The following is a 23797-nucleotide window of genomic DNA, read 5'->3' as shown; positions in this document are numbered from 1 at the left end:
TTCTCTCTGCATTCCAATTAGACTGTGCCAATGGGCAAGTGGGGAAAGGAATATTAATGAGACAGCCCCGGAGCGAGGGTGGGAACCGGGTACAGGCTGCTCCCACAGCAGACGGGAAAGGGGGCAGGGTGGGTGGTTGGGTTGTGCCCTACCAAACACGTCCCTAACAAGCGGTGATTAAAAGGTTGAGGAGGGCCAGGGAAAACGTGCTTCATCGCTCTGGGGAGCGCTGGTCCCTCCCTTCAGCGTTCGGGCACAGGCGAAGTTACGGCGCCCGCCCGCTCCGCGCAGGCTGTAAGGCCACGGACGCCCCTCCGGCGGCAGCCGCCGTTCAGCTGGGTGACTTGCATCTTCCCCGCCCGCCGCTCCGCCCGGGGACACCGGGCACGGCGTCCCCCTCCCCCTCCCCCTCGCCGCCCCGCGGGGCAGCCCCGCGCCCGCGGAGCCACCGCCCGCGCGCGCCGGCACGCGCGTCCCGTTCCCCCCCCCGCGCCTCCGCGTACCGGCACGCGCGCTGCCCGCCGCCCCCCGCGCGCCCAGGCACGCGCGCGCGCCCGCCGCTGGGGAGCCGCTCCGTCCTGGCCGCGCTCGCCGCCGCCGCCGCCGCCCCGCGCTCCCCGCCGCCCGCCGCCTCCTGCCCCGCTCGCCGCCGGCGCCCTCCCTTCCCCCCTTCCCCGCCCCGGCCGCCCGCCCGCCGCTCCCAGGTAGGGTCCCCGGGGGGGTCCCCGCCCGCCGCGGGCAGCGCCGGCCGGCGGCGTCGCCCCCGGCGCGGTCCCCCACGGCCGCGGGCAGCGCCTGCCCGTGGCGGGGCTCCGCTGCGGTTCGCAACTTGTCGCCCTGCGGGGGCTCCCCCCGCCTCCGCCCCCGCCCCGCGCCCCCCGCGGCGGCGGCTGCCGCCGGTGTTGTGCCGAGCAGCTGTCAAACGTGTTGGGCGCTCGGCGGCGGCTGGGGGCGGCTCGCCCGCGGTCCCCGCACCGAGCCCCTGCGAATGGCATGACTCCCCCCCGCCGCCCGCCCGCCCCCCCCGGCTGCGGTGTGCCGTAGCGAGGCGAGGAATGGTCAAACCCCGATCTTTTTATACATACGGTTTTTATTTTTTGTTCCTTTTCGTCGCGGGGCTTTCGGCTTACGGAAAAGGAAAGCATCTGATGCGTCTGCTCACATGCCACTTTTGATCATACGTTGCCTCTTTGCACAGAGCAGGATCGTTGGGAAAGATGGAGATACCATAAGTTGCTAGTAGTGAAAAGTGCTGCAGAAATCCAGTGGTTTCCTTGCTCCACTGAAGTGACATATTTTTCCTCGGGTTAAGTTGAAAGCACTGCTTGGCGGAGACTGACTGTAGCTGAGAGTGGGTCTGTTTTTCTTGCACGGTTAGGTTTTGCAAAGAGCAGCGATGAAGAGGGAGCTGGCACTCTCCGAGATGCAGTTGGTTCTTCTCGTTTTAATGGTGTGGCTACCAACAAGGTGAGAGGATGTTTAATTTTGTTGTTCAGTACAAACATGTATGTTACGGTCTGCTCAGGGTAAGCTTGCGTGAGAGGTTATAAAAGTATAGTATGTAGTAATGTAATAAAAAAATCTTTCTTAGCTGTTTGAATGCAGTATTACATAGTTTCCAGAGCAAATGCGGTAGGAGGTAGCCTAGGGACCGTATAAGCCTGATCTCTTGTCCTTAAACAGTTTGTGAATTGATGCTTTATTTCACCATTACAAATATAATTGCTTTAAATGCCTTACTGGATCTTAAAGATTTATTGGAGTTACTGTATCACTGTGATTCTGTACCATACAGAACAGTTAAGATGGAGAAATAGATTATCATGAAGTCAAATAGCAAATCACAGTCTCTAAAATAATTGTAATATTTTTAATACAGGCATGCTTTTTTTTTTTTTCTTTCTTTTTTTTTGGTCAACATAACAGAATTCAAAATGATACTTAAGCTTTAAACCTCTAGGTGGAGATAGCATACAACTTCACAATCACATATGATAAAACAATAGCCTCATTTATTAATCAACTTTTCTTATGTTGTTTAAAGTTCTCCATTTCTAAAGTGACAACATAAGAGACAGTAATTTTAATCATGTGATAGTTTTCTGTTGCCCATAGTCCCTAAACATGCAATTAATTGTACTTTGTAACTTCGGTTTGCTTGCTTTGGTTCTGACTGCAGTAGGTCTCGTCCTAATATGGTAAGGGTCATAAGCTGAATAATGCAAGTTTCCTATGATTTTAAAAGTCTGCATTTATTTTTGTCTATTTCCTAGTGAACAAAGTATTTCCTGAAGCTATGTTTGCTATTTCACTTTATACCTAACTATGGTGCAGTATTAGTTGAGTCACAGTGGGCCAGATCCTGCAAACCCTACTCAAGTGAGTAATCTCGCTGACGTCAAAGAGACTACCTGCGTAATTAAGGAGTTTATGCCTGAGTAAAGTTTGCAGGATTCGACCCTAATTTGATATAGTTGTATGATCTAATTTTTTAGTAGTATCTTGAGTTCAAAAAACTGTTGTATCTCAAAAAGAAGCTTAAAAAATGGCAGAGACTTACAGTACAGAAATACATTTTAAAAATAAAAAATGAGCCATCCAGTAATTACAGTTAAGAAAAAACTCACACATCAGTAAAATCACACATGACATTTTGGTATGTTATCTGATATTGGTCGATTCTATGGTTTATGTGATGGAAAGCACAGACTGCAATGATTTACATTTAAATACTTCCTCCATGCTGTTGGATTGGGGACCAACATAAAACCCTGTCTTTAATCATTTCATTGCTTGCTTTAGAGAAAATGTCACCCAAACCTACTTCTGGCTTGGAGGAAGAAGAAAACATGCTTGTTTTTATGGCATTCAGAATGCCTTGATCAGTAGTTCATTTAGAGATGATAAATATTCACACATTTCAGGTTAAAAATTGAGGTGGCTGAAAAAGGTATAAATGATAATGTGTAAAAGCATATGATGCTTTACTTCCTTGATAGTAATATTCCAGTACTAAGTAGGTAAGACTGATGAGCTCATGCATTTCACATGCATAGTGCTTAAAATTGTTGGCACAGTAACATTTGCATGTGTAAGGCTTTCTGCATGGGAGTGTTTCCCTGGTACACAAAACCTTTGGTCTGGGTGTCCAGGTCTGGGAGGACTGGTCAGCATCACGGCTGGCTGGGCAGCAGATTCATGTTCCAGCCCCTAGTGTTTTCCACAGAGATATGACCCATAAAGGCTGTAACATCTCTTTCTTTATCGGGGAAGTTTGAAACAATCGATGATCTGTAGATTCTTTTTGACACTTCATTTATGATTTTTTTTTCTACCCAACTTTTATAAGGTTTGCCTGCATCTAGTGGAACATCAGGTAGTGCTTTTTATAACAGAATAGCATTTTAGAAACACGAAGGCTCTCCACAGCTATCCTGCAGCTTGCTAGTCAGCATCGTTGTTCCCACCCACCAAATACTGACATCAGAGGACTCCCTGAGCATGATCGCTGGAGTTTTCCCTCATGTTAGTTCTTCTGGTCATGTACGTTACATGACCATTGGGTGGAAGCATATCCACAGGATTTATCCAGAGATAGAGTATACTTAGGTGAGGACAGATAGGATAGAGCTGGAAGGAGACAGTTTTGTGTGTGGGAACCCAGGTTATCAGTCCGGGGGCGACATGCCACCGAGGCCTGGGAAGCTCTTTTAGGCTTTTTCACCTGCACAGCCAAATGTGTTAGTAGAGCTTGAAGTAGCACTCACGATGATGCAATGTGGACTAGAAGTAGAGGTTACTGGAAAATGACTTCCTGGAAATTTTAAATAGTATATTGTCAACTGTTATGTTTCTGAACATGTTATATATAAATTGTGTATTCACATACTCTTGACTACACCTTTCCTGTTAGAGGGCAGCAAGTTAAATATTCAAGGCCAGCCTGAAAAAACTGCATGTTGAGTGTACATTAAAACATATCTAGCACTTTCTAAAATGTAAAATGTCCATTTAGATCAGTGCTGGCTGACTCCCTGGAAGACGAAGCTAAGAATAACATCACCATCTTTACAAGAATTCTAGACAGACTTCTGGATGGTTATGATAATCGTCTCAGACCTGGATTAGGAGGTAATAAAAACAATTAAAGATTGATTTATAAAAAAATCAGTTTTAATGTTCAGATTTTATGCAGTGATAGTCTTCCTTCAGGGTTTTTTTTTTTTTTCCTAACAACTGGTATGTGTCTTGATAAATTATTTATAACTCTATATTCACCCAGCTGAATCATTTGAAGTTTGAGAAAGATAATATCTATGAATGGAAAGGAGGCACTTTCACACATTTATCTTAAGTAAAAAGAAAAAAAAATCTGGTGATTTAACATAGTAGAACAGAATGAGAACAAAAATAACATCTAAAGCTGTTATTCCAGTCAGGGAATTTTGCTTGAGCAAGGAACGCAGGCTTGATTCCCTGCAATGCGATGAGTGCATGTTTTCAGAAATCTGCACAAGTGTTTTGTGTGGTATGTGTAAAATCCACATTTTAGATTCATTCCTTGTCACAGTAAATTCAGTGGGAATATTGTATTTTTTAATTCCTTGGAATTAGGGTTTCACTGGTAGTTAGCATTTTGTTTCTGGCTACCTTGCAAGTATTTGTGCATTTGAAAAAAAAAAAAAAAACAAAAAGAAAAAAGGGAATATTGGAGGCCAGAGGTCACTGCACTCTTGTGCCATGACTGTCAGTTATTTTTCAAAATGTCAGTTCACATTTTCATTTTAAAGCTGTATGCCAGCTCATGTAAGTATATAAGCAAAAAATTTAAATAATTTGTTTGGTGTTGGAAGTATTACTGTGCAAAAAGATCTCTATGGTATGGGGAGGGGCAGAATATCTTGGTTTTGGTAATATTTTATCTACTATTATTGTTTATCTGGTACTTATACTATCTAACATAAATATTTATGTATTGACTACAGCATTGTTACTATTATTATTCTTAACGGTTTTGGTAATTGTAATTTTCAAACTGGAGACTGTTTCAGCTTGCTAAAACTAATTCTAGTGCAAAATCCCTGGGAGACATTCCTGTTCCTGTTGATTTCAGTAAGATCAGGCCTAAAGCTAGAGATCTTCTCTAACTTCCATGGAAATTACTCTAACAACTCCATTTGATCAAGTTAGGAATTAGTTAAAACTCACAGTTTGTAGCCAACACACTCTCATCCTGACCTGTGGCTGTTCTGGTTCTGGAGAATCTTGGCTTGCATCTGACACAGCATAAAGTGGGAGCTGGCGCTGGCTGGCAACAGCTTTCTCATTATGCATTAATATTAACCTAGGATATCTTTTCATTTCCATTTCTGGCCTCTGTATGGTGGAGACTTGTGAAATATTTTATATTTAAGGACTTTTTAATTTAGATGATCCATAAAGTGGGACGTAGAACACTGTTGATGTGAGAATTTATATAGTGATGTTTTACATGGAGATTCGATTTCTTTGCAAAATACCCGAATTTAAGAATTTAGACATAGTATAAACATACAATGCCTTGCAGGTGACTTGCAGAAATGTTTCATGTCACAAAGCTTGTGTTTAATTGGCAGAGCTTTTAAAATCATGTTTTTTATTAGAAAAATAATGAAAAATTCTTTTCTTGTTTACAAAAAGGAATGTGCCATTTAATGAGAGCAGTCTGCAGTTCCTTTGCATATCATGTATTCTTTTTAATATTAAAAGCTATATTGTTGAAAACATGAATTTTAAAATTTATTTTTCTAATTGATTTTTATTTTAGATTTTTCCATTACATTTACTTCAAAATACCTTCCTCTTTTTCTTTGCCAAGCCTCCTAGGTAATTAAAATATACTTTCGGAGCATAAAAATTAAAGAATTAACATCTGTTTGATATTGGCATACATGGCAATCAACCCAGGCAGAACATGTGTGAAATGAAACTGTGTCATGCATATTAAACCGTGATGAATCATGATACATTAATCTTAATCTGCAAGAATACTTCAGCTGTGGATGGATGGATTCTTATAGTTTAAAAGAATGCTTGTAAAAGCCAGATGTGATAATCCATGATATGAAATACACCAAACAATGCTTTTGTACGTAGTGCTTAGTAATTATGGAGTTTCGTATTTCAGGAATTTTGTAGCACTTCAGTCCTTTTTCTCTATTAACCTGTACTCTGAAAATAAAAATGGAAATAATTCATCTCTTTTTTAAGCACTATGTGCCTAGTGAGTCTTGATAGTTTCTTAAAGTGTTTTTGCGTAGACTACTGCATTTTGACCATGCCATGTGTCATTAATTTAATATACTTAGTTCTGTTCCACTTGCATTTATATGAATCTGAAATAACTCAGTTGAAACCAGTAGAGCATTTACTTTGGCATAGCAGCTTGCATTATCCTGCTACACTACTATGACTGAGATCACAATCTGGCCTAACGTGCTGCAACAGAAATAGTCCAGGGTCTGAGATGGATTCTTTTAAAGTCTTCTGAAAGCAAGAGTTGTTCAGCAGCCCACTTTCATCTGTTGGGAAAGACATTTTCAGAGATGTCTTACAGCAAAAATTCAGCTCATTGTAAAGAATTATTAATCTCAAAAATGTTTTCAGTAATGAAAAGCATTAGCTTAACACTGGCATTTTAGTTAGTTATTGACCAACAAAATGGAAATGTTTAGGCTCCTTCGAAGACTGTATATAAATTCAACTAAGTAATTGCCTGTTTGGGAATTCGTTCTTGAATTTAGGCATGGATTTATAATTAATTTTACTGGGAGGCTTGGTGTGAGTACTTACAGTATGTAACTTGATGCTTTACTGATACATTGATGCACTTCAGAACTGAATATGTTTTCTATAGACTGTTAAGGCAGCTTTAACTTTTCCTGTTGATGCAGTTCTGTCGTATAAACAGGTTTTGGCTGTTGGCTATTGGCTGTCCTAGCAGCTGGGGTCCTTGAATGATGTATGAACACTATAATGATGAAATAGCCTGCAAAATGGGTGTGGGCTGGGAAACGAATACACTGCACTGTCCCCTGAAGCCAGAGACACCTCATATGACTTAGATAATACACTGGCCTACTGTGTTGATGTGGATAGGCATGAAGGTATTCAAGGGGAGATAAATTTTTCTCTGCACTCATTTTGTGCTAAGCACAGGATTGCAGCTGGAACACTCTTGACTGCACTTTCAGTTCTGAGATGAACTATTTTACCCAAACATTCCATGCCATTTCTGTTTAGACATCAAAATAAATTACAAGTTCAGTTTCAAAACAAATTCCCTATGTCATTAGCACTAATTTGTATGAAATACAGCCATGCAAATGACAAGTCATAAACAGTTTGACTGGTTATGATTTTCTTCAAAATCGTGAAAGTATTTTCTTCTATTTATTTGCTGTAATGTTTGCAAGACACTTAGGGTAGCACTTTTCCATAAATCCTTTGATTTTTATTAGCATATAGAAAAAGAAATCCACAAAACAATGGACACTAAAACTAAGCAAGGGACCAAAAGAGAATTTAGATCTTCAAATAATGAGACAACTGAATGTTGAAGCTGAGATACAGCTGCATTCAAATCTGGAAGTGATTGAAGTATCTGTCTGCTCTGTCTGCTTTCCTCTGCCCCATGGACAGACATCATTAAAGGAAAAAGGGACATAGATTAAGGCAATCCCCTCTCTTAATATATTGATGTTCTTGTGTATTAGGTGTATCAGCAAAAACATACATTTTTTTTTAAAATGGTAGCTTCTTTTTGAAAATGAAAAAGAGGAAGGAAGGGAGAAGGAATGGAAATGGTGCTAGGATTTTGATATCATGTTGGATACTTCAGTAGTCTTACCATCTCCATAAGCTGTTCAGCCTGTTTTGCTTTCTCACATTTGAACTTGGTCATTTCCAGCAGCTATAGAACTTCTGTCTGTTCTACTGTCCAAAACTTATAAAATATAATTGAATACAAGACTTAGAAAATATAAAATTTAAATCTTGAATAAAACCACAAAAAGGGAGGTTACAAGGACAGAGGACTGGACTTCATAGCCTGAAGGCCAGATTTTTAACTGCCATACTGACATCGAAAAGAGCTATGCAAATTTATACAGTTTGAGGATCTTTCCACCAACTGTGGTCAGTCTCACCAGCTTCAGGAATGGCATTCTCATTGTAACCAAAAAGGTGAATGCTGGTTATTAAAAAAACTGAAGAAGATCAGACAGTAGGTAGGTGAAAACTAAAATGCCACTGTGGTTCCCTTTTGAAGTAACCATCTCTGCTGCAAGGTGACTTTCAGATGTTCTGATTGCTTTAAACAAGAATCTCCATTGCATTTCACTTACAGACGTACCAAAATGTTTTTTTTTTAATCACATTTTGTAAATAAATTGAGCAGGAAAATAGAAGAGAACTGAGAATGATTATTGTTGATTATTGCTATAAGAGATGGTGAGCAGTGAGCACTTGTGGCTATGATCATTCATCTTTGCAACACTGGGTGTATCGTTGCATAGAATTGGTGTAGTAGCGTAGAGTATCAGACTCTGTGATTAAAAGTTGTATGACGTGCTCACCAATATGAGCTAAAAGGGAAAAAACATTTTTTCACAGAAAACTTCTTTTTTTTCCCTCCAGATCAGGAGAGCTATATATATATATATGTATGTGTGTGTGTAGGTGTGTGAGTTTATCAGAGTTGTATGTCTTCAGTTGCCAGGAAACAAGGCCATGATCATATGCTGATAATCTGGAATATGTTAAACTTAGGGCAGTATATTTATAGGTCTCTGTGATTCAGAGTTTTTAATCAGCTTTAGAAGAGTTTGTAGCTGTAGCAGTCCCCTAGCTGGGCATTCAAAACTTAGCGGTGTTTGTCAGCCTCATCATGCTTAATACACATTCAGAGTATCCTAAAAGAATGTCCTTTGACTATTTTTGCTGCAGAACGCTACAGGAAGGCTTTCACTACTGTTTGTAAAGGAAAAAGTGCAGTTCCCCTGCTCAGTTCTGGTTGCTTCCTTAGCCCTTATTTGCTCCAGTTTAATCTTTTGGAAATGGTAATGACTCTCTGCCAGTGCTAGTGCAGAGCAATTCAGAGCAGCACTTGCATTTTCTGAAAGCCTGCTATCAATGTAGTTATGCCGCGATACAAAGGTGTAAACTACTGTATGCTCTTTCTTGGGCATACCTGGAAGGGTCACATGGAATCTGGCCATAGTAGTGCTTTCAGAGGAGTCAGGGAGAAACTCAGATTAATTTATGTTAGAGTTGTGGATAATGTATATTGGCAAAAAGCATTCCTTGTAAAAAATGGAAAAGCAATAGAGAGAAGGATATGAAAATCTCATTTAATTAGTTATCCAGGGCATGCAGATGGTGCTAAAATCCAAGAACAGAACTAACTCAGTAGCTATAAGCATTCTAGGGAATGAATCATTTGGAAAGTGGAAGGATGAAAAAGCCTCAGAAACTGTTGTGATACTGAAGAGCAAACCAGCAAAAATGAGGTAGGATAGGATAGTGGCTGAGGAGCTAAACGAAGCTTATTTATTTATTTATTTATTGAAAGTCTGTGGATAAATCAACAGTGAAGATATAAAAATAAAATTAGTGTTAAAACTGTGCAGAGTATTGAAATCGGGGAAAGTGTTGCACTGTGCAAAGTGGCAAAATGCTATGCTTCACAACAGTTAACAAAAATCTAGGTACTTTACAGTAAAGTTTATATGCCTATAAAGGAGCTTGTCTGGGAGGATCTCCCAGTTCACTGAACATGTATATTCAGTAGTTTCTTTTTTTTTTTTCCTGGCAAAGCATCAGCATTTGCTTCTAATGCTAGAAATACTGCTGATGGCACCAAGGCTGAATTAAGGCTTTGCTTACTTTTATCTCAGCTACAAGGAAGACATGAAAGCAGATACTGCAGATTTCTGTGGAGCTCAGTGGAGCTCTTTGTAAATCTGACCTATGGGATGGTTTAATTTTTCAGCCAGATTTGATGGGCTAAGCCAAACATCACCTTTTTCAGAAATACATTTATTCTGGGTTATTTAGAAACTGGTTGAAAAGCAGTGGCCTTGCTGATATCCAAGGTATTCTACTCTTGACTGCTTCCCACGAAGGCCTCTTATCATGTTGCATAAATCTTGCAATGAGTTTGCTATCCAAAATATATAGAGCTGCTTCTCAGTCAGGCTGACCACTTTTAATAGCCAAGTACCAAAGGATTGCAATATTGTAGCTCCAAAATTTTTATTACCCTTGTGAAATGATACAATTTGTGTAATGCCACCTGAATTGGAAATATAATTATTATTTAAATAATCTAACTCTGAAACATTTTCAGAAATATTTAAGTGCATTAGAAATTCATGCAGGATATCTTTGGGGGATTTTAATGGATTTAATGGATTTTTAGTAGTGGATTTTAACCAAGCAAAAAGTGAATTTAAAATGCAGAAATCAATGTATATGTTGTTTCAATGAAAAAAATGTTAGTCATTCTGTAGCAACAAAGACACATTTTGTAATACAAAATTAGGAGTATTCTGGGTTACACTAAAAGGTGTACTTATAAACAGTATCAGGGAAACCTTTTAATGTTTACTGCTGTGATGTAGTCATGGAGTACTCAGGTTTGTTTATTCTTTGTATAGGAGACACACAGAGAGTTATGTTTCAAATCTTTTCTTTAATAACGTATACCAAAAAAAGAGTGCCAACTAAAGAATGTAAGAAGGAAGCTGTACAGATCTCTTATTCAATTGTATAAACGCCTGAAGATATGAAGAAAGTTTTGGTGAAGAACTATTAAACCAGCAGTTAATAAAAGCATTGACAGTCTGTGAATTTTTGATTTTAGATATATAGGACACAGACAATATTTGGAATACACTGTCCTTCACAAAGGTGGAAAAATGGACCTTAGGAGTACGTTTGATTTAAGAAAAAATGGTAGTTACATCATACTGTGATATGAGCAGGCATCACTGTTCTAGTGATGTTGATTTCAGCTCATGTGACAACAACCAATATTTAAGCAAGTAGTCACACATAACTTTCTTTCAAGACAATTCATTGGCAAGTTTTGACATTTTATTTTCAATGGAAACTAAAAGCTTCAGATTAAATGGACATGCAGTACTCCTTCAGCTTCTTTGTGTAGAAAAGGTTGGGTTTTTTTAACCTTAGTTCTTGCAGCCTCTAATGGCAAATATATATTTAAGTATATTTCCTGTATTTTAGCACCCCATAAATAAAAACTGCCATGAGACACACCTCTTACTATGTATTTATGTTCTGCACAGCACAACAGGCTTCTGCTCCATTCAAGGCCCGATTGTGGTGAAAACAATGTAACAATACTATCTTTATTTATGAGACATAATCTAAAATGATAAAAAAATGAAGAATTTTTTTTTTTCCCCTCCTTAGCTTTACTATAGACCACTGATGGTGATCTTCAACACAGTCACAGAGGTAATGATTGCTCAGAGAAGTGGTGGAGTCTCCATCTTTGTGGAGACACTCAAAATTTGACAGACTATGACCTGGGCAACCTGATCTGTCTTCAGAGCTGGCTCTGCTTTGGGCCTTCCAAAGGTGCTTTTTAAACTGAATAATTCTAAGATTCTGTGACTTACAACCAGCAAGACATTGAAATAATGGCTGAAGTTTTCCATCTTAATTGGCAACTGTGAAAAAATTAAATTTAGAATATCAGTTCTGGAAGATATAGCTGAATAAAAATACCTGTGTAGATGAAAGGTTTACACTGCCTATGGACAGCAGAATGCACAGTGTTGTACAACTCTTGAGCTTATTATTCATAAACAATCTACTGTGATGAATAGAAGATTTGGGGTAAACGGGAGAGGTCTGGAAAAATGCAGAGGACATATCCTTTTTTATGGTCTTTGCCTTGGATTTTCTAACATTCAGCAGGAGCTGGGACTTGACTAATAGACTAAAAGTGATTCTAGCCACATTTTTCCAACTATCACCATAACCTGGAGTCCTGAAAAGGGTTAAATATGGGAAAAGACAGTATTTTAAAGGACAGGCACTGTATTTCATTGAATCTTTCCAAGTTTACTTTGTCATCATTAGATGGGCAGTGTACAGGCAACTGAAAAGCTGTACGCCACTGTGTATCCTAGAGCTCAACACCTCCTCAGGAAGCACCCAGGAACCTCTAAACCCTGCCCTTCTGAAGTGACCTGGTGGATGTCTTCCTTTTTTCTTCTGTTTTCATAGTTGCCTTTTCCCTTTCTAAATACCTGTTTCATACATTCTTCTAGAAAACGCCCAACTCTCTTCTTTGACCAAAATTCCATGAATTTGTTTCACTCTGTCTAAATATAGCTTTCCCCGGATCCAGGCCAGACATGCCATGTAGATGCAGCTGTCTAATTTTGCCTTTTTTTTTTGGTTTGTTTTTTTTGTGGTATGAAACCCAAACTTGCCTTATCCTCCTCCCAGGTACAGTCACTTACATCCAGCTGCCTGAAAGATTTCATATCTAATGAAGCTGGATTGGGGAGGTTGAAATGATGCGAAGGCAGGCTCCTGGGTCTGCAGAAAGCAAAGATCCGTCTCTACCCACAGATTGTATGGCCTTCCTTTTGTGCCAGTACAATTTTGTTGGTGTTGTTGAGTGATCTGAGATAGATCTGTTGCTTCTGGCAGTATTCCTGACTACATATTCCTGCTTCTGTTTCCTTGGAGTGCCACCATTTCGTGACCATTTTTAACAGTAATCTTTTCAATGCACAATCTAGTGCATCCAATTTTTAGAATTAGTAGTGTGTAGAGAGAGAGGTATTTCCTCAACAAGGATCATGCACAAGGACACTGTAATTGCCTGTACATTAAAACTGCATCTGCTTAGTTTTTTACAGTATTTTGGTCTGTATTAATTGTTGGTATTAGTAGCTCTTATTGGTGGCTACTATTAGTATCTAACAGTAGCTTCTAAAGACTCCAAGAAACAGATACGAAGTAGAACATAACACTGTTTTTCAACAATGTAGCATTAGGGTAATACAAGCCAAGGTGAAAAACCACTATGAGCAAGGAACAGGGGAAAGGGCAGGAGGGCAGGACAACAGAGATGGAAAGTGAAGGAGGGAGGTAAAATGGTGATACTAAAGACTGGCCACTTTTAAACAACTGTCAGGTTAGAGATAGCTGAATGACAGTTGTTTCAAATACCCTTTGGAAACTTGAACAACGTAAGCAGATTTATCCTTATGGTATATGCATGTATTTAAATTTCTGACATTAATGTTTTTCAACAATGAGTCATCTGTCTCAAAAAGCAGCTATAGAGGATATATCGGATAATATTTTGTGTTGCTGTACAATTCACCAGCCTCATAAATTAAAACATCAGCAGAAGATTTTGAATTAATACTGTCAAAAGTCTAATAAATTTTAATGATAAGAATCAAAGCACTTTAATATGCCAAGATTAATGTTTAAACACATTTTTATGTCTGTTTTTTCAGGTTAATGCTCAAATTAAATTAATCACAAGCTAAAGGAAGTTTTGTTTACCACTGTCACCCTAATTATAGTTTGCTTTATAATGCAGAGTATGTCAGTACTAGTTTTCTGAAATTGTCTGTACATCAGGAAGCTATGATTCTGCTAACCTTCTGGAAGTGGTGTTGCTATTTGGGAACCATTTGTGTGGTTACTTTGTAGCACATGGCTCTTGATTTACATTCCGTAATTCCTTGCCATATGTTGAGGGCTGTTTAATAATTAGAGCAGTTAACTCTATGAAAGCACTGTAAATCAATTTCCCTCTTACCTGGGATTATTGTCCACATCAGAGGACAGGAAACATTTTAGTAAAATTGTGTAGCTGCAGTCAGAGATTGGATTTAGTTGCATCTGACCAAATTACATTTATTTTTTATGTCCATACATACATATTTGGTCCTGCACATGCTTTTTTTTTGTTGAACCAGTAGAGATCATGCATCCTAATCTGCAATTTGTTTGGGAAAAACATGGATGCCTTATGTTCCATCTGCTTAATCTGTGTTTTTTACAAACTGTAAATTAAGTATCTTGTAATCTTGTAATGTTATGACTAATAGAGCTGATTGCAGTCCAAATTCAATGCCATGGACCACTGACCTTCACTATGTTCTGACACATATAGTTCAGTAAGAATCAGTTAAAAACTGATTTATGGTATAAAACCTACATGTCCATTATATGTACATTGTGGCTTTTCTCACAGCAGTGACACTGAAAATGTATCAGAGAACTCAGACTACTTTGCAAAAGAGGTCACTTCTATATCTGAGCAAATACAAAAGGTATATGAGGGTGAAGTAACCGGGACGTATGATCCACTATTGGTAATGGAACAGATCCATGTCTCCAAGCCCCAGTACAGTGCTCTGTTTTACAGGTCACATAATTTCTGACAACAGATTTGACCTGAATGGCGAGGTTTATACAGAAGATATACTCCACCTGGAAGGATGACTTCTAAATAAGCTGTTTTTTGAAACTCCTATTTTTTTTCTTGAAGTGTTTATAGACTGCTTGCATTTGTCATCTTTCATGTGAATGTAGTTTCCTGGAATTACCTATCTGCCTTTAACACCTTCTTCTGTTTTAATTTAAAAAATTGAATCCTCTTGGTCCCTTAAATACCTGAATATCAGAAAAGCAATGTATCTTCTGACTAAAAGACTCACCTGTTGTTAGGAGTTCTCTTTGTTGGTCTCCATTGCTTGGTGCTGATTCTCTCATCCAAGACAGGTAATTGTCTTCTAACACATTCCCTGCTTTTTCTTTCTTGTATCCATTCTCAGTTGCCCTAAGATAATAGGTTCTTCAGACCACTTCTACCAGGAGACAGGGAGTTATTAGAGCCATCCTTTTCCATTCCCTCAAGTGTGTGAGCCTTTCAGCACAACACCAGAGAGCAGAAAGGGAATGCAGGGGGAAGGAGAGTCTGCATTTATCTTTAAGAATTGAGAGGTGGGTTGAAGGGACAGTTCCTGCCCTGAATACCCCAGCCTAATGTTCTAGATATTTTCTGCTGACTGGCAATCTAAAGGCTACTGTAGATGCCTTTTTATTCTCATTATTTGAAGTAATTTATGTTTTTCACAATTTATAGGCTCACTGAATAAGGAATTGAAGTCCCCCTGGATGAAAAGAGGCTGAGGAGCAGTTGTAGTGTGGAGTAAATAAATGAGGAAAAACAGAAGTCTGAGCCTTAGATTCAGTGCTGTGTTGATAAAACCCCTCTGTCATTCTGAGGGCATGCCATGGCATTTCACGGACTGTCCTTAGCAGTGTCCATAGTGTTAACTGAGTACCAAACAATGAACTTCTTTCTACTAGATCTTGAAATGTGAACTTGGTACTGCATTGCCTCATGCAGTTTCTGAACAAAAGGGAAGATATTTCCTCCTGGAAAAATAAATAAATAAATAAAGATGAGAAGGGAGAAATATAAATGCCTGTTGTTTGAGATAAGGGAATGGTCACATCCTTAATAATCCCTTTCCATCTGCTGGGTGCTGAAAGCTGTCAGAGAATTCTTTATTTTTTTACCAGGCATTTTGTCTTTAGTTGACCATAAAAAAAATGAACAGATAATCTTGTTTGCTACTGCATAATATGCTATTTTTAAAATAACCAACTGTTTTAAAATAATATTCTGTGGTAGATGCTCTCTGCATTTTCACAAAGCCATAGTATCTGCTTAGAAGAATATGCACTTTAAGAAACTGGATTCTAATTAAACTCATATTAGGCATTGTTTCAAAGAAAAAAACCCTGTTTTTTATTTTCTGCCTGTAAAAAAAACCCTGTTAATTTAATATTAAAAGCAAATTCCTGTCCCAAATGTATAGCCTTTCCACACATAGAAGCCTGATGTGTTCTGAAAGTCCCATGGACAACCAGAGTGGAATTCTCTTGTCACAGGCAACCATGAGAGACAAATTTGAGGCTGCTTGATCCAAGCTCTGGGAGTATCCTGGGAGTATGTTTTAGAGAAGATTCTGGGAAACACTGCTATCTGTAAAGTACCTTGGAGACATTCAAGTGACTCAGCCATGGGGCAAGTGCTACAGTACACTTCTTATAGGCACATTACACAGCTTTCATCTAAGACCTTTTTTTTTTTTATTATTAACTAGATAACAGAAGAGTAACTGACAACTCTGTAACATGTTAAAATGGGATTTGAAAAAAGATTGACCTATTACCATCCATGTTCTTATTTTTCGCTCATTTGGGGGGGTACTTGTTCAATTTAAGTATTAATATGGTTCTCTGTTGGGTGAAGCCATGTACTCGTTGTTTGTCAGGACTCCTGTTTATCAAGAAGCTTATTATACATGACCATCCCATGGGTTGTCCTGCCAAACAAAAAAAAAATGTTAAGAATAAGAAAAAGCCAGCTTTGCAGCCAGTCTGATTTGTGCTGTGTCTCAAAACCCATACCTCTATTCTCCTTTCCCTGCATTTCAGCAACTGTGGGCATCAGGGAAGTGTAAAGAAAAAGTGTGCCTACCTGTTCTTATGCACCCTGGGTATTTAGGGTGTTAACATACACACAGTCTCCAGCTGATTTCAGTAAGCCGATGCTAGCTTTTTAAAGAATATTAGAGTAGTCTGGATAAACATTAATTTCCTGTACTTCATAGTTATTTCACTTGGCTTAAAATAGGAACTGCTGGCTGGTTAATAGAAGGATTAGAATGCTGTCTAGTTTTTTTGACAGTGTGTCACAATCTTCTGAAATGCTATTACAGAATTTCGTACAGCATTACCTATTAAAAATATATTTGAGGTTCCTGGTGCAAAAAATGCATTAAGAGTGCCCACTAATACACAGCTCTATTAAATAAAGGCACTACCTTTTTCTACCATTGGTTCCTGTCACGCTTGAATGCAAAGTACAAGGCTAACAGAAGATAAAAGAACTGTAGCTCCATTTTTAATGACTATACGATCCAGGACTATAGTAACCAGGCACTATACATGGACAGTAAAATTAATCTGTCTGGAAGGATCATCATTTTCAATGCTTTCTTAAGTCTGTTGATCTCTAGAGGAGCTCCGTCAGCCTTTGGGACTTTGGCACATTGGAATTTCATACTTTGTTCTGATAGAAGCAAGCCTCGGGAAGATGCTGACCTCTGGGTACAATGAGTGTTTGCCACAGGACAAGCAAGACTGTTCTTCCCAGAGCTTTATCCCGGTTTCTGTCAGCTCCAGGGTGCCAACTCTTTTTGCCATGACTGACCACAGAGACAAGCATTCTCCAAAGGCTTCCTCTGAAGTTGGCCATCACCAGGGGAAACCTCATTCACTGAATTCAGTGGGCGCTGGCATGCTACCCAGATCTTCATTAAATAATTAACAAGTGTAATAAGCACTGTGACAATGTCTGGTTTAGCTTAGAAAAAGTAGTGTGTAGCCAAAGGGTGAAATACTGTGTGTGTTATGTATGTGTTATCACAGTTCCTTGGTCACTCCAGTGTGAGTTTTGCAGCCATTTCACATCCTTGATGCGGAAGGACTTTGACCTCTGATGTTCTTCCAGGGAATTATGAGAATTTGGGTTTTTTTTTTTAATGTTTGGAATGTGGGAAGGTGCTGAAGGAGAGCCACCTCTCATAAGTTGTACTTTCCCTGGCAAGTTGACGTGTTACTAGCATAAGCCAAAGTGCTCCTGAAATCTAACCTGGAGAAAATCTAGGCTGAGTGATCTTGGTTACAGAAGCACCTGGGCCTGTGTAAGAGGAGATGAGCAAGCAAATAAACGGGCAACTATAATCAGGTGAGTCAGGAGCCACTGTGCAGTAAAGGCATATCTTAAGAACCCCAGAGTCAGCCACTTCATGACTGTAAAGAGAAACTTGAAGCTGCTGCCTTTTTAAAATGATACTGCTGTTATGGGGAGATGTGTTCTGGAGTACAGGAGGGGCTGGCAGAGTGAGTGTATCAAATGGGATGATTTATAAATGCTGTGACTTGGAATAAAGCACAGAGATTAAACCTGAAACTAGCCTAGAAGGGTAATGCAGCAGAATTTGACTTGGTGTTCCATGACTCTAAGTACTGAGGCCATAAAATTCAAACATTGGGGGAGGGGGGGAAGAGAGAGAGAAAGACTTCTGAATATAAGTTTCTAAAATCTGAAATAATTTTGGGAATTGTTCTGCCTTACCTGCATGTTATGGTTTCCTTTCTAATAGCACAAGCCTCTAAGCAGAGTAGATGGAAATACGATTGCATGGGAATAATAACTTTGCCATCCCTACTTGTGTGATGACACCAATTCAGGTCGGTCCAAATAATTACTGCTCCACTTTATCAAAGTCTGCTCCCTTCCATTTCCAGACTTGTTTGAGTGCTCTTGTTTTCTTTGTCTTCCTCTGTCTCGTTCTTTAGACAGTGTTGGGGCAGTCTGGTTCATTTTAGCTTTATCATGCTCATCCAGTTGATCTAAACAATGCAGTAGTCCCATTTGTTACTCAGCCTGAATATTATATACAATCTCTTTGCATCCTGATGGAAGCTGTAGTGTCTAAAGGGATAAGGTTTAGTGCTGATGTTTTATTTTTCATTTTAATGCCATGTAGTTTTGGTTTGCTGCCAAACATGTTTGTGTTAGCTAAGTTCATTTTACTTCAACCTTTTAAGTAGCCCATCTCAGTAAGATCACATTTCTTCCAGCCAAACTCAACTATGTTTTCACTTTCATGTTTCTATTGAACATTTTGTGCAACTCCAACTAAAAATGACTCACATTTGTTGTTTATTTTAGAGCTGAATGCTTTATAATTATTTTTCCTTTTTTCTTGGTGTGTGTGGATGTAATGAAAAGGGAACAAATTGAGATTTGGTGGATTTCATGGTAGTCTGGCTTTGTGGGAATAGATCATAGAATCATAGAATCGTCAAGGTTGCAAAAGACCCTTAAGATCATCGAGTCCAACCGTCAACCTATCACTGCCAAGTCCATCTATACCATGTCTTCAAGCACCATGTCTACCCATCTTTTAAATACCTCCAGGGATGGAGACTCAGCCACTTCCCTGGGCAGCCTGTTCCAATGCTTGACCACCCTCTCGGTGAAGTTGTTTTTCCTAATGTCTAACCTAAACCTCCCCTCGTGCAGCTTGAGGCCGTTTCCTCTCGTTCTATCACTTGTTACTAGGGAGAAGAGACCAACCCCCACCTCGCTACAACCTCCTTTCAGGTAGTTGTAGAGAGCAATGAGGTCTCCCCTCAGCCTCCTCTTCTCCAGGCTAAACAACCCCAGTTCCCTCAGCCGCTCCTCATAAGACATGTGCTCTAGACCCTTCACCAACTTCATTGCCCTTCTTTGGACATGCTCCAGCACCTCGATGTCCTTCTTGTAGTGAGGGGCCCAAAACTGAACCCAGTACTCAAGGTGCGGCCTCACCAGTGCCGAGTACAGGGGCACTATCACCTCCCTGGTCCTGCTGGCCATGCTATTCCTGATACAAGCCAGGATGCCATTGGCCCTCTTGGCCACCTGAGCACACTGCTGGCTCATGTTCAGGTGGCTGTCAACCAACACCCCCAGGTCCTTTTCCGCCAGGCAGCTCTCCAGCCACTCCTCCCCCAGCCTGTAGCGTTGCATGGGGTTGTGGTGACCCAAGTGCAGGACCCGGCACTGAGCCTTGTTGAATCTCATGCAGTTGGCCCCGGCCCATCGATCCAGCCTGTCCAGGTCTCTCTGTAGGACCTTCCTGCCCTCCAGCAGATCGACACTTCCACCCAACTTGGTGTCATCTGCAAACTTACTGAGGGTGCACTCGATCCCCTTATCCAGATCATCAATGAAGGTATTGAACAGGACTGGCCCCAGTACTGAGCCCTAGGGAACACCACTCGTGACCGGCCGCCAACTGGATTTGGCTCCATTCACCACCACTCTCTGGGCTCAGCTGTCCAGCCAGTTTTTAATCCAGCGTAGAGTGCACCCATCCAAGCCGTGTGCAGCCAGCTTCTCCAGGAGAATGCTGTGGGAGACTGTGTCAAAGGCCTTACTAAAGTCCAAGTAGACAACATCCACAGCCTTCCCCTCATCCACTAAGCGGGTCACGTTGTCATAGAAAGAGACCAGGTTAGTGAAACAGGATCTCCCTTTCATAAACCCATGCTGGCTGGGCCTGATCCCTTGGTTGTCCCACACTTGCTGCATAATGGCACTCAAGATGACCTGCTCCATGACCTTCCCTGGCACCGAGGCCAGGCTGACAGGCCTGTAGTTCCCGGGATCCTCCTTCCGACCCTTCTTGTAGAGGGGCGTCACGTTTGCTAGCTTCCAGTCATCCGGGACCTCCCCGGTTGACCAGGACTGCTGATAAATAATGGAGAGTGGCTTGGTCAGCTCCTCTGCCAGCTCCCTCAGTATCCTCGGGTGGATCCCATCTGGGCCCATGGACTTGTGGGCATCCAGGTGGAGGAGCAGGTCAGTGACTGCCACCTCTTCGACAACTGGGACTTCATTCTGCGTCTTATCTCCATATCCCATAGATTTCATCTCTCATAGATTTCATATTGCCCATGTGTTTAGATTGCCCATCCCAATGATTTCATTCACTCCTCCTTGTTCCTATTTTCAACATTTTGTTTCTCTCTTTGTTGATTGTACCGTAGTCAAGACTACTGTTTGTAATTACTCAGTTGTCTCAAATGGTTATACAACCAATGCATTCATGTTGTATTAATATGTTTACAATGAACCTGTAAATTGGAGGAATACTCTGTTTAAAAAATAGGAAAAAAAATCCAGAAAGATGTCTAGATAGTTAATTGCTGTCTTAATCACTTGGCAGTTGATGCCTCTGATATTGTCAAAATGTTGCTTGAGGTGCCAAAAGTCTATGAAGTCCAACAGTAATGACTGAGAGTATCTACATTTCTTCTTTTCCCTGTGCAAAGAACCAATTAAGTTATGCAGTTCTGGGTTGCTTCGAACTCTCTCTCATGTTTAAGTTCTGGCAGGATTCAAGCTAGACACTGGTTAGTTGGTTGGCCCGATGTGATACGGGCTGCACCAGTCAGTACAGTAGCCTTCTCATTAGGGATGAAGTATGTTCTAGCTTAAACATCTTATTTATTCTTTACCTGATTTGGAAAAGGGATCTGAATCCATGTCTCCCACTTTCCAACTCTGTTAACTAGACACAGGGCTTTTGATCATTCTGGGAGAGTGGTTTCTTCCACTGGAGATGTTTTACTTTGTTTAAAATATCTACATATGTGTCAGAACATGGACTGAGACCTATGTTTCGTACTGCTGGACTGTAGAGCTATTCACAGTCTTTGGCCAATCAGCCCCATACAGACTGAAGGCTTAGGTCTGGCAGCGCCTACGTGTCCTAGACCCCATGTATAGTGGAATTCATTGCTTCAAGCAGCAAGGTCTCCTTTGTGGAACGTGGGGAAAGCTAGGCATATTGGCACACCTCAGAAATGGTGTGGGCATAACCTTAACTGTCTGCAAAAGCGGTTCATAAAGTCAATAAACTGAGTGGGGATCTGTCAAGCTAACTAATTAAAAAATGCTGAAGACAGGCATGCAGCTGAAGCCTTTTCTTACCAACACAGGTGAAACATCCAAGTTTGGGTGGGAAAACATTACCAGTCTCCACTTCATGTGTTCACAGTGGTATGCCCCCTCTAGAGCTTGTACCATTCCTCCTTTCCTGAAAAGAGCCATGAGAGTAGCTGATAGCCTGGGATGATGGAAACTCGTGAGAGACAGAGAGCACCTCTTGTCAAGTGCATGCTCTGATTTAAAGCAGAGACATGAACTCAAATTACTATGTGTTGGTCTGTCTTGACCACAAAGGTGAATTTTCTAAGATGGGGCATGCTTCCTCAGTCTTTGGAAGGAATTGTTCTGCTTTGTGTAAATAATTAGATATTGAGCAGAGACTTCAATTTATGTTTGCTACATCCCATGAGTACTGCTAGGCTGTGGATTCAGTCTCTTGCTTGTTTTCTTGCTTTCTGTCTCAAAGTCTTTCTGGCCCAGTAGATTTGTAATTATTTATAGTTTGAAGAACTCATTGGGACTTGGTTGAGAGCCAGTTCTTTAAGCTGCTTGGCAGCATCAGGATAGTTTTGCCTTAAGGTAAAAATATAAGCAGCCAGGGAATTTTAGGTACTGACAATGTTAGACAGGAATTTGGGACTAAAGGGGATTCAGACAAATATAAGTGCAGAATTTAGTCATTATGATCTGGACCACAGAGACATTCAGATTAACTTTTATTGATTTAAGTGGAAACTTGGAGCTTAAATAACTTTGCAGAGCTTGTCCAATATACTTAAAGAGATAACTGGGCACCAAAATCAGTCGTTAGCCCTACCCTTGAGTGACTTTCTCAAACTTGCAGAGGAAGCCTATAATAAAGTTTAAACTGCACCTCAAATGTCACTTGTATCCAAGGCTTTTCATTCATAGGATTCTTTGGAAATGGTTTAATTTTGTTGCCTGAAATAATAAGGTTTGCAAATTAAAGGTATCTTGGTAGAGAGAGAGGAAAAAAAAATGTAGTAAAGATAATGTTTGTGTATGTGATCTGCACTCTTTTCTTCTTTTTGAGTGAGAGTTAAACCCCAAATCTGTCATATGCATGTGAAAATTATCTTAGTAACATGTAAATGTATCATTCAGCACAGAGATAACTTTTTAATTTTCTGTTTGCTAGCTGGAAACAGTGCTCTTACAGTTTGCAGCAGTGTCTTTTACATACAGGACAAATCTGAGTAATTACCCGACTGTGGAGATGTATCACATTGTTTGAGTTGCAGATATGCCTACATTTCATTCTGTGCACATTTTGTGCGTAACCTACACCTAAAAAAGACATTAGCTTGGCTAAAAACATATCTGAATATATTTTCCCAAGTCATGTTTTTTGCTACAGTAGAAAAGGATGTTGCCAGTTAAGCTAAACATTTTTTTTCCAGGTTCATGTGTGTTTTTTAATGGTCAAAAAGTCTCACTCATCTCTAAAGATACACTTACTTTTAACTGAGGTTTTGTATTACAGTAAATTCCCCCTCAAGTTTATATTTTCCTGCTATTTCAGACCAGCTATATTCAATTTCAGAATAATAAATACTACTTTTCTGAAATAAAAAATCCAATTCAAGAATGGCCTTATACACAGGACCAGGTATTCAGTTAGTCTAAATGACATAATAGTATTTATTTCAAGAGTATGGTATTGCTTTACAGGGTTGCTGAACTTTGTGAGTTCTGTATAGGCTTTTGGAGGGTCTCTGATAGTCTTTACATGGAGCTGTCTATTTAGTATATGATACAATGTCTGTTAAAAGATACAAGCTCTTCAGAGGAAAATCAGTTGGGGTCTGTTAGCCTACTGGCTTTCAATTCCTGTGTCTTTCTCCAGAATATTGTCTCCAGAATATATTCTTGTTTCAGTCAACACCACGAGAAATCAAGTACAGCACCCGATTCAGGTCTTATTTACACCAAAATGAATCAAGAAAGCAACTGCTAACAGTAACACTTCCAGGTATTACTAGGTCTTACTGGTAAGCTTACTCTACATATGCTTCATTAAAGATGGAGATTTGAAAGAGTTTACTTATGGCTCATATTACAAAATTGTCTTACCAATAGATTGAGGATAGAGTGAGGCTATTGGAAGTGAAGTGCTGATGTCAGGGAGGGAAGTGAATTTGTTTCTTC

General features: G+C 40.1%; 1 protein-coding gene across 3 annotated transcripts in view; it reads left to right on the top strand.

Moving 5' to 3' along the window:
- Nucleotides 1-255: 255 nt before the first annotated feature.
- GABRA2 (gamma-aminobutyric acid type A receptor subunit alpha2) overlaps nt 256-23797 on the top strand; it is a 64819-nt gene continuing 41277 nt past the window's right edge. The window contains exons 1-3 of one of the 3 annotated variants that reach the window (XM_087736426.1): nt 256-339; nt 1379-1467; nt 4016-4131. In XM_087736426.1, coding sequence (XP_087592552.1) covers nt 1397-1467; nt 4016-4131 — 187 coding nt within the window. In that variant the 5' untranslated portion in view covers nt 256-339; nt 1379-1396. Of the gene's footprint in view, nt 340-669; nt 705-1378; nt 1468-4015; nt 4132-23797 lie in introns of those variants that run through there. The other 2 variants (XM_087736427.1, XM_087736425.1) reach the window with 2 other exon arrangements.

Source organism: Nipponia nippon, unplaced genomic scaffold (assembly GCF_047370975.1).
Source record: "Nipponia nippon isolate SJK-2023a ecotype South Korea unplaced genomic scaffold, ASM4737097v1 scaffold_6, whole genome shotgun sequence".
Lineage (NCBI taxonomy): Eukaryota > Metazoa > Chordata > Aves > Pelecaniformes > Threskiornithidae > Nipponia > Nipponia nippon.
Note: the sequence above shows the minus strand (reverse complement) of the source record. Positions and strands in the feature narration are given on the sequence as shown.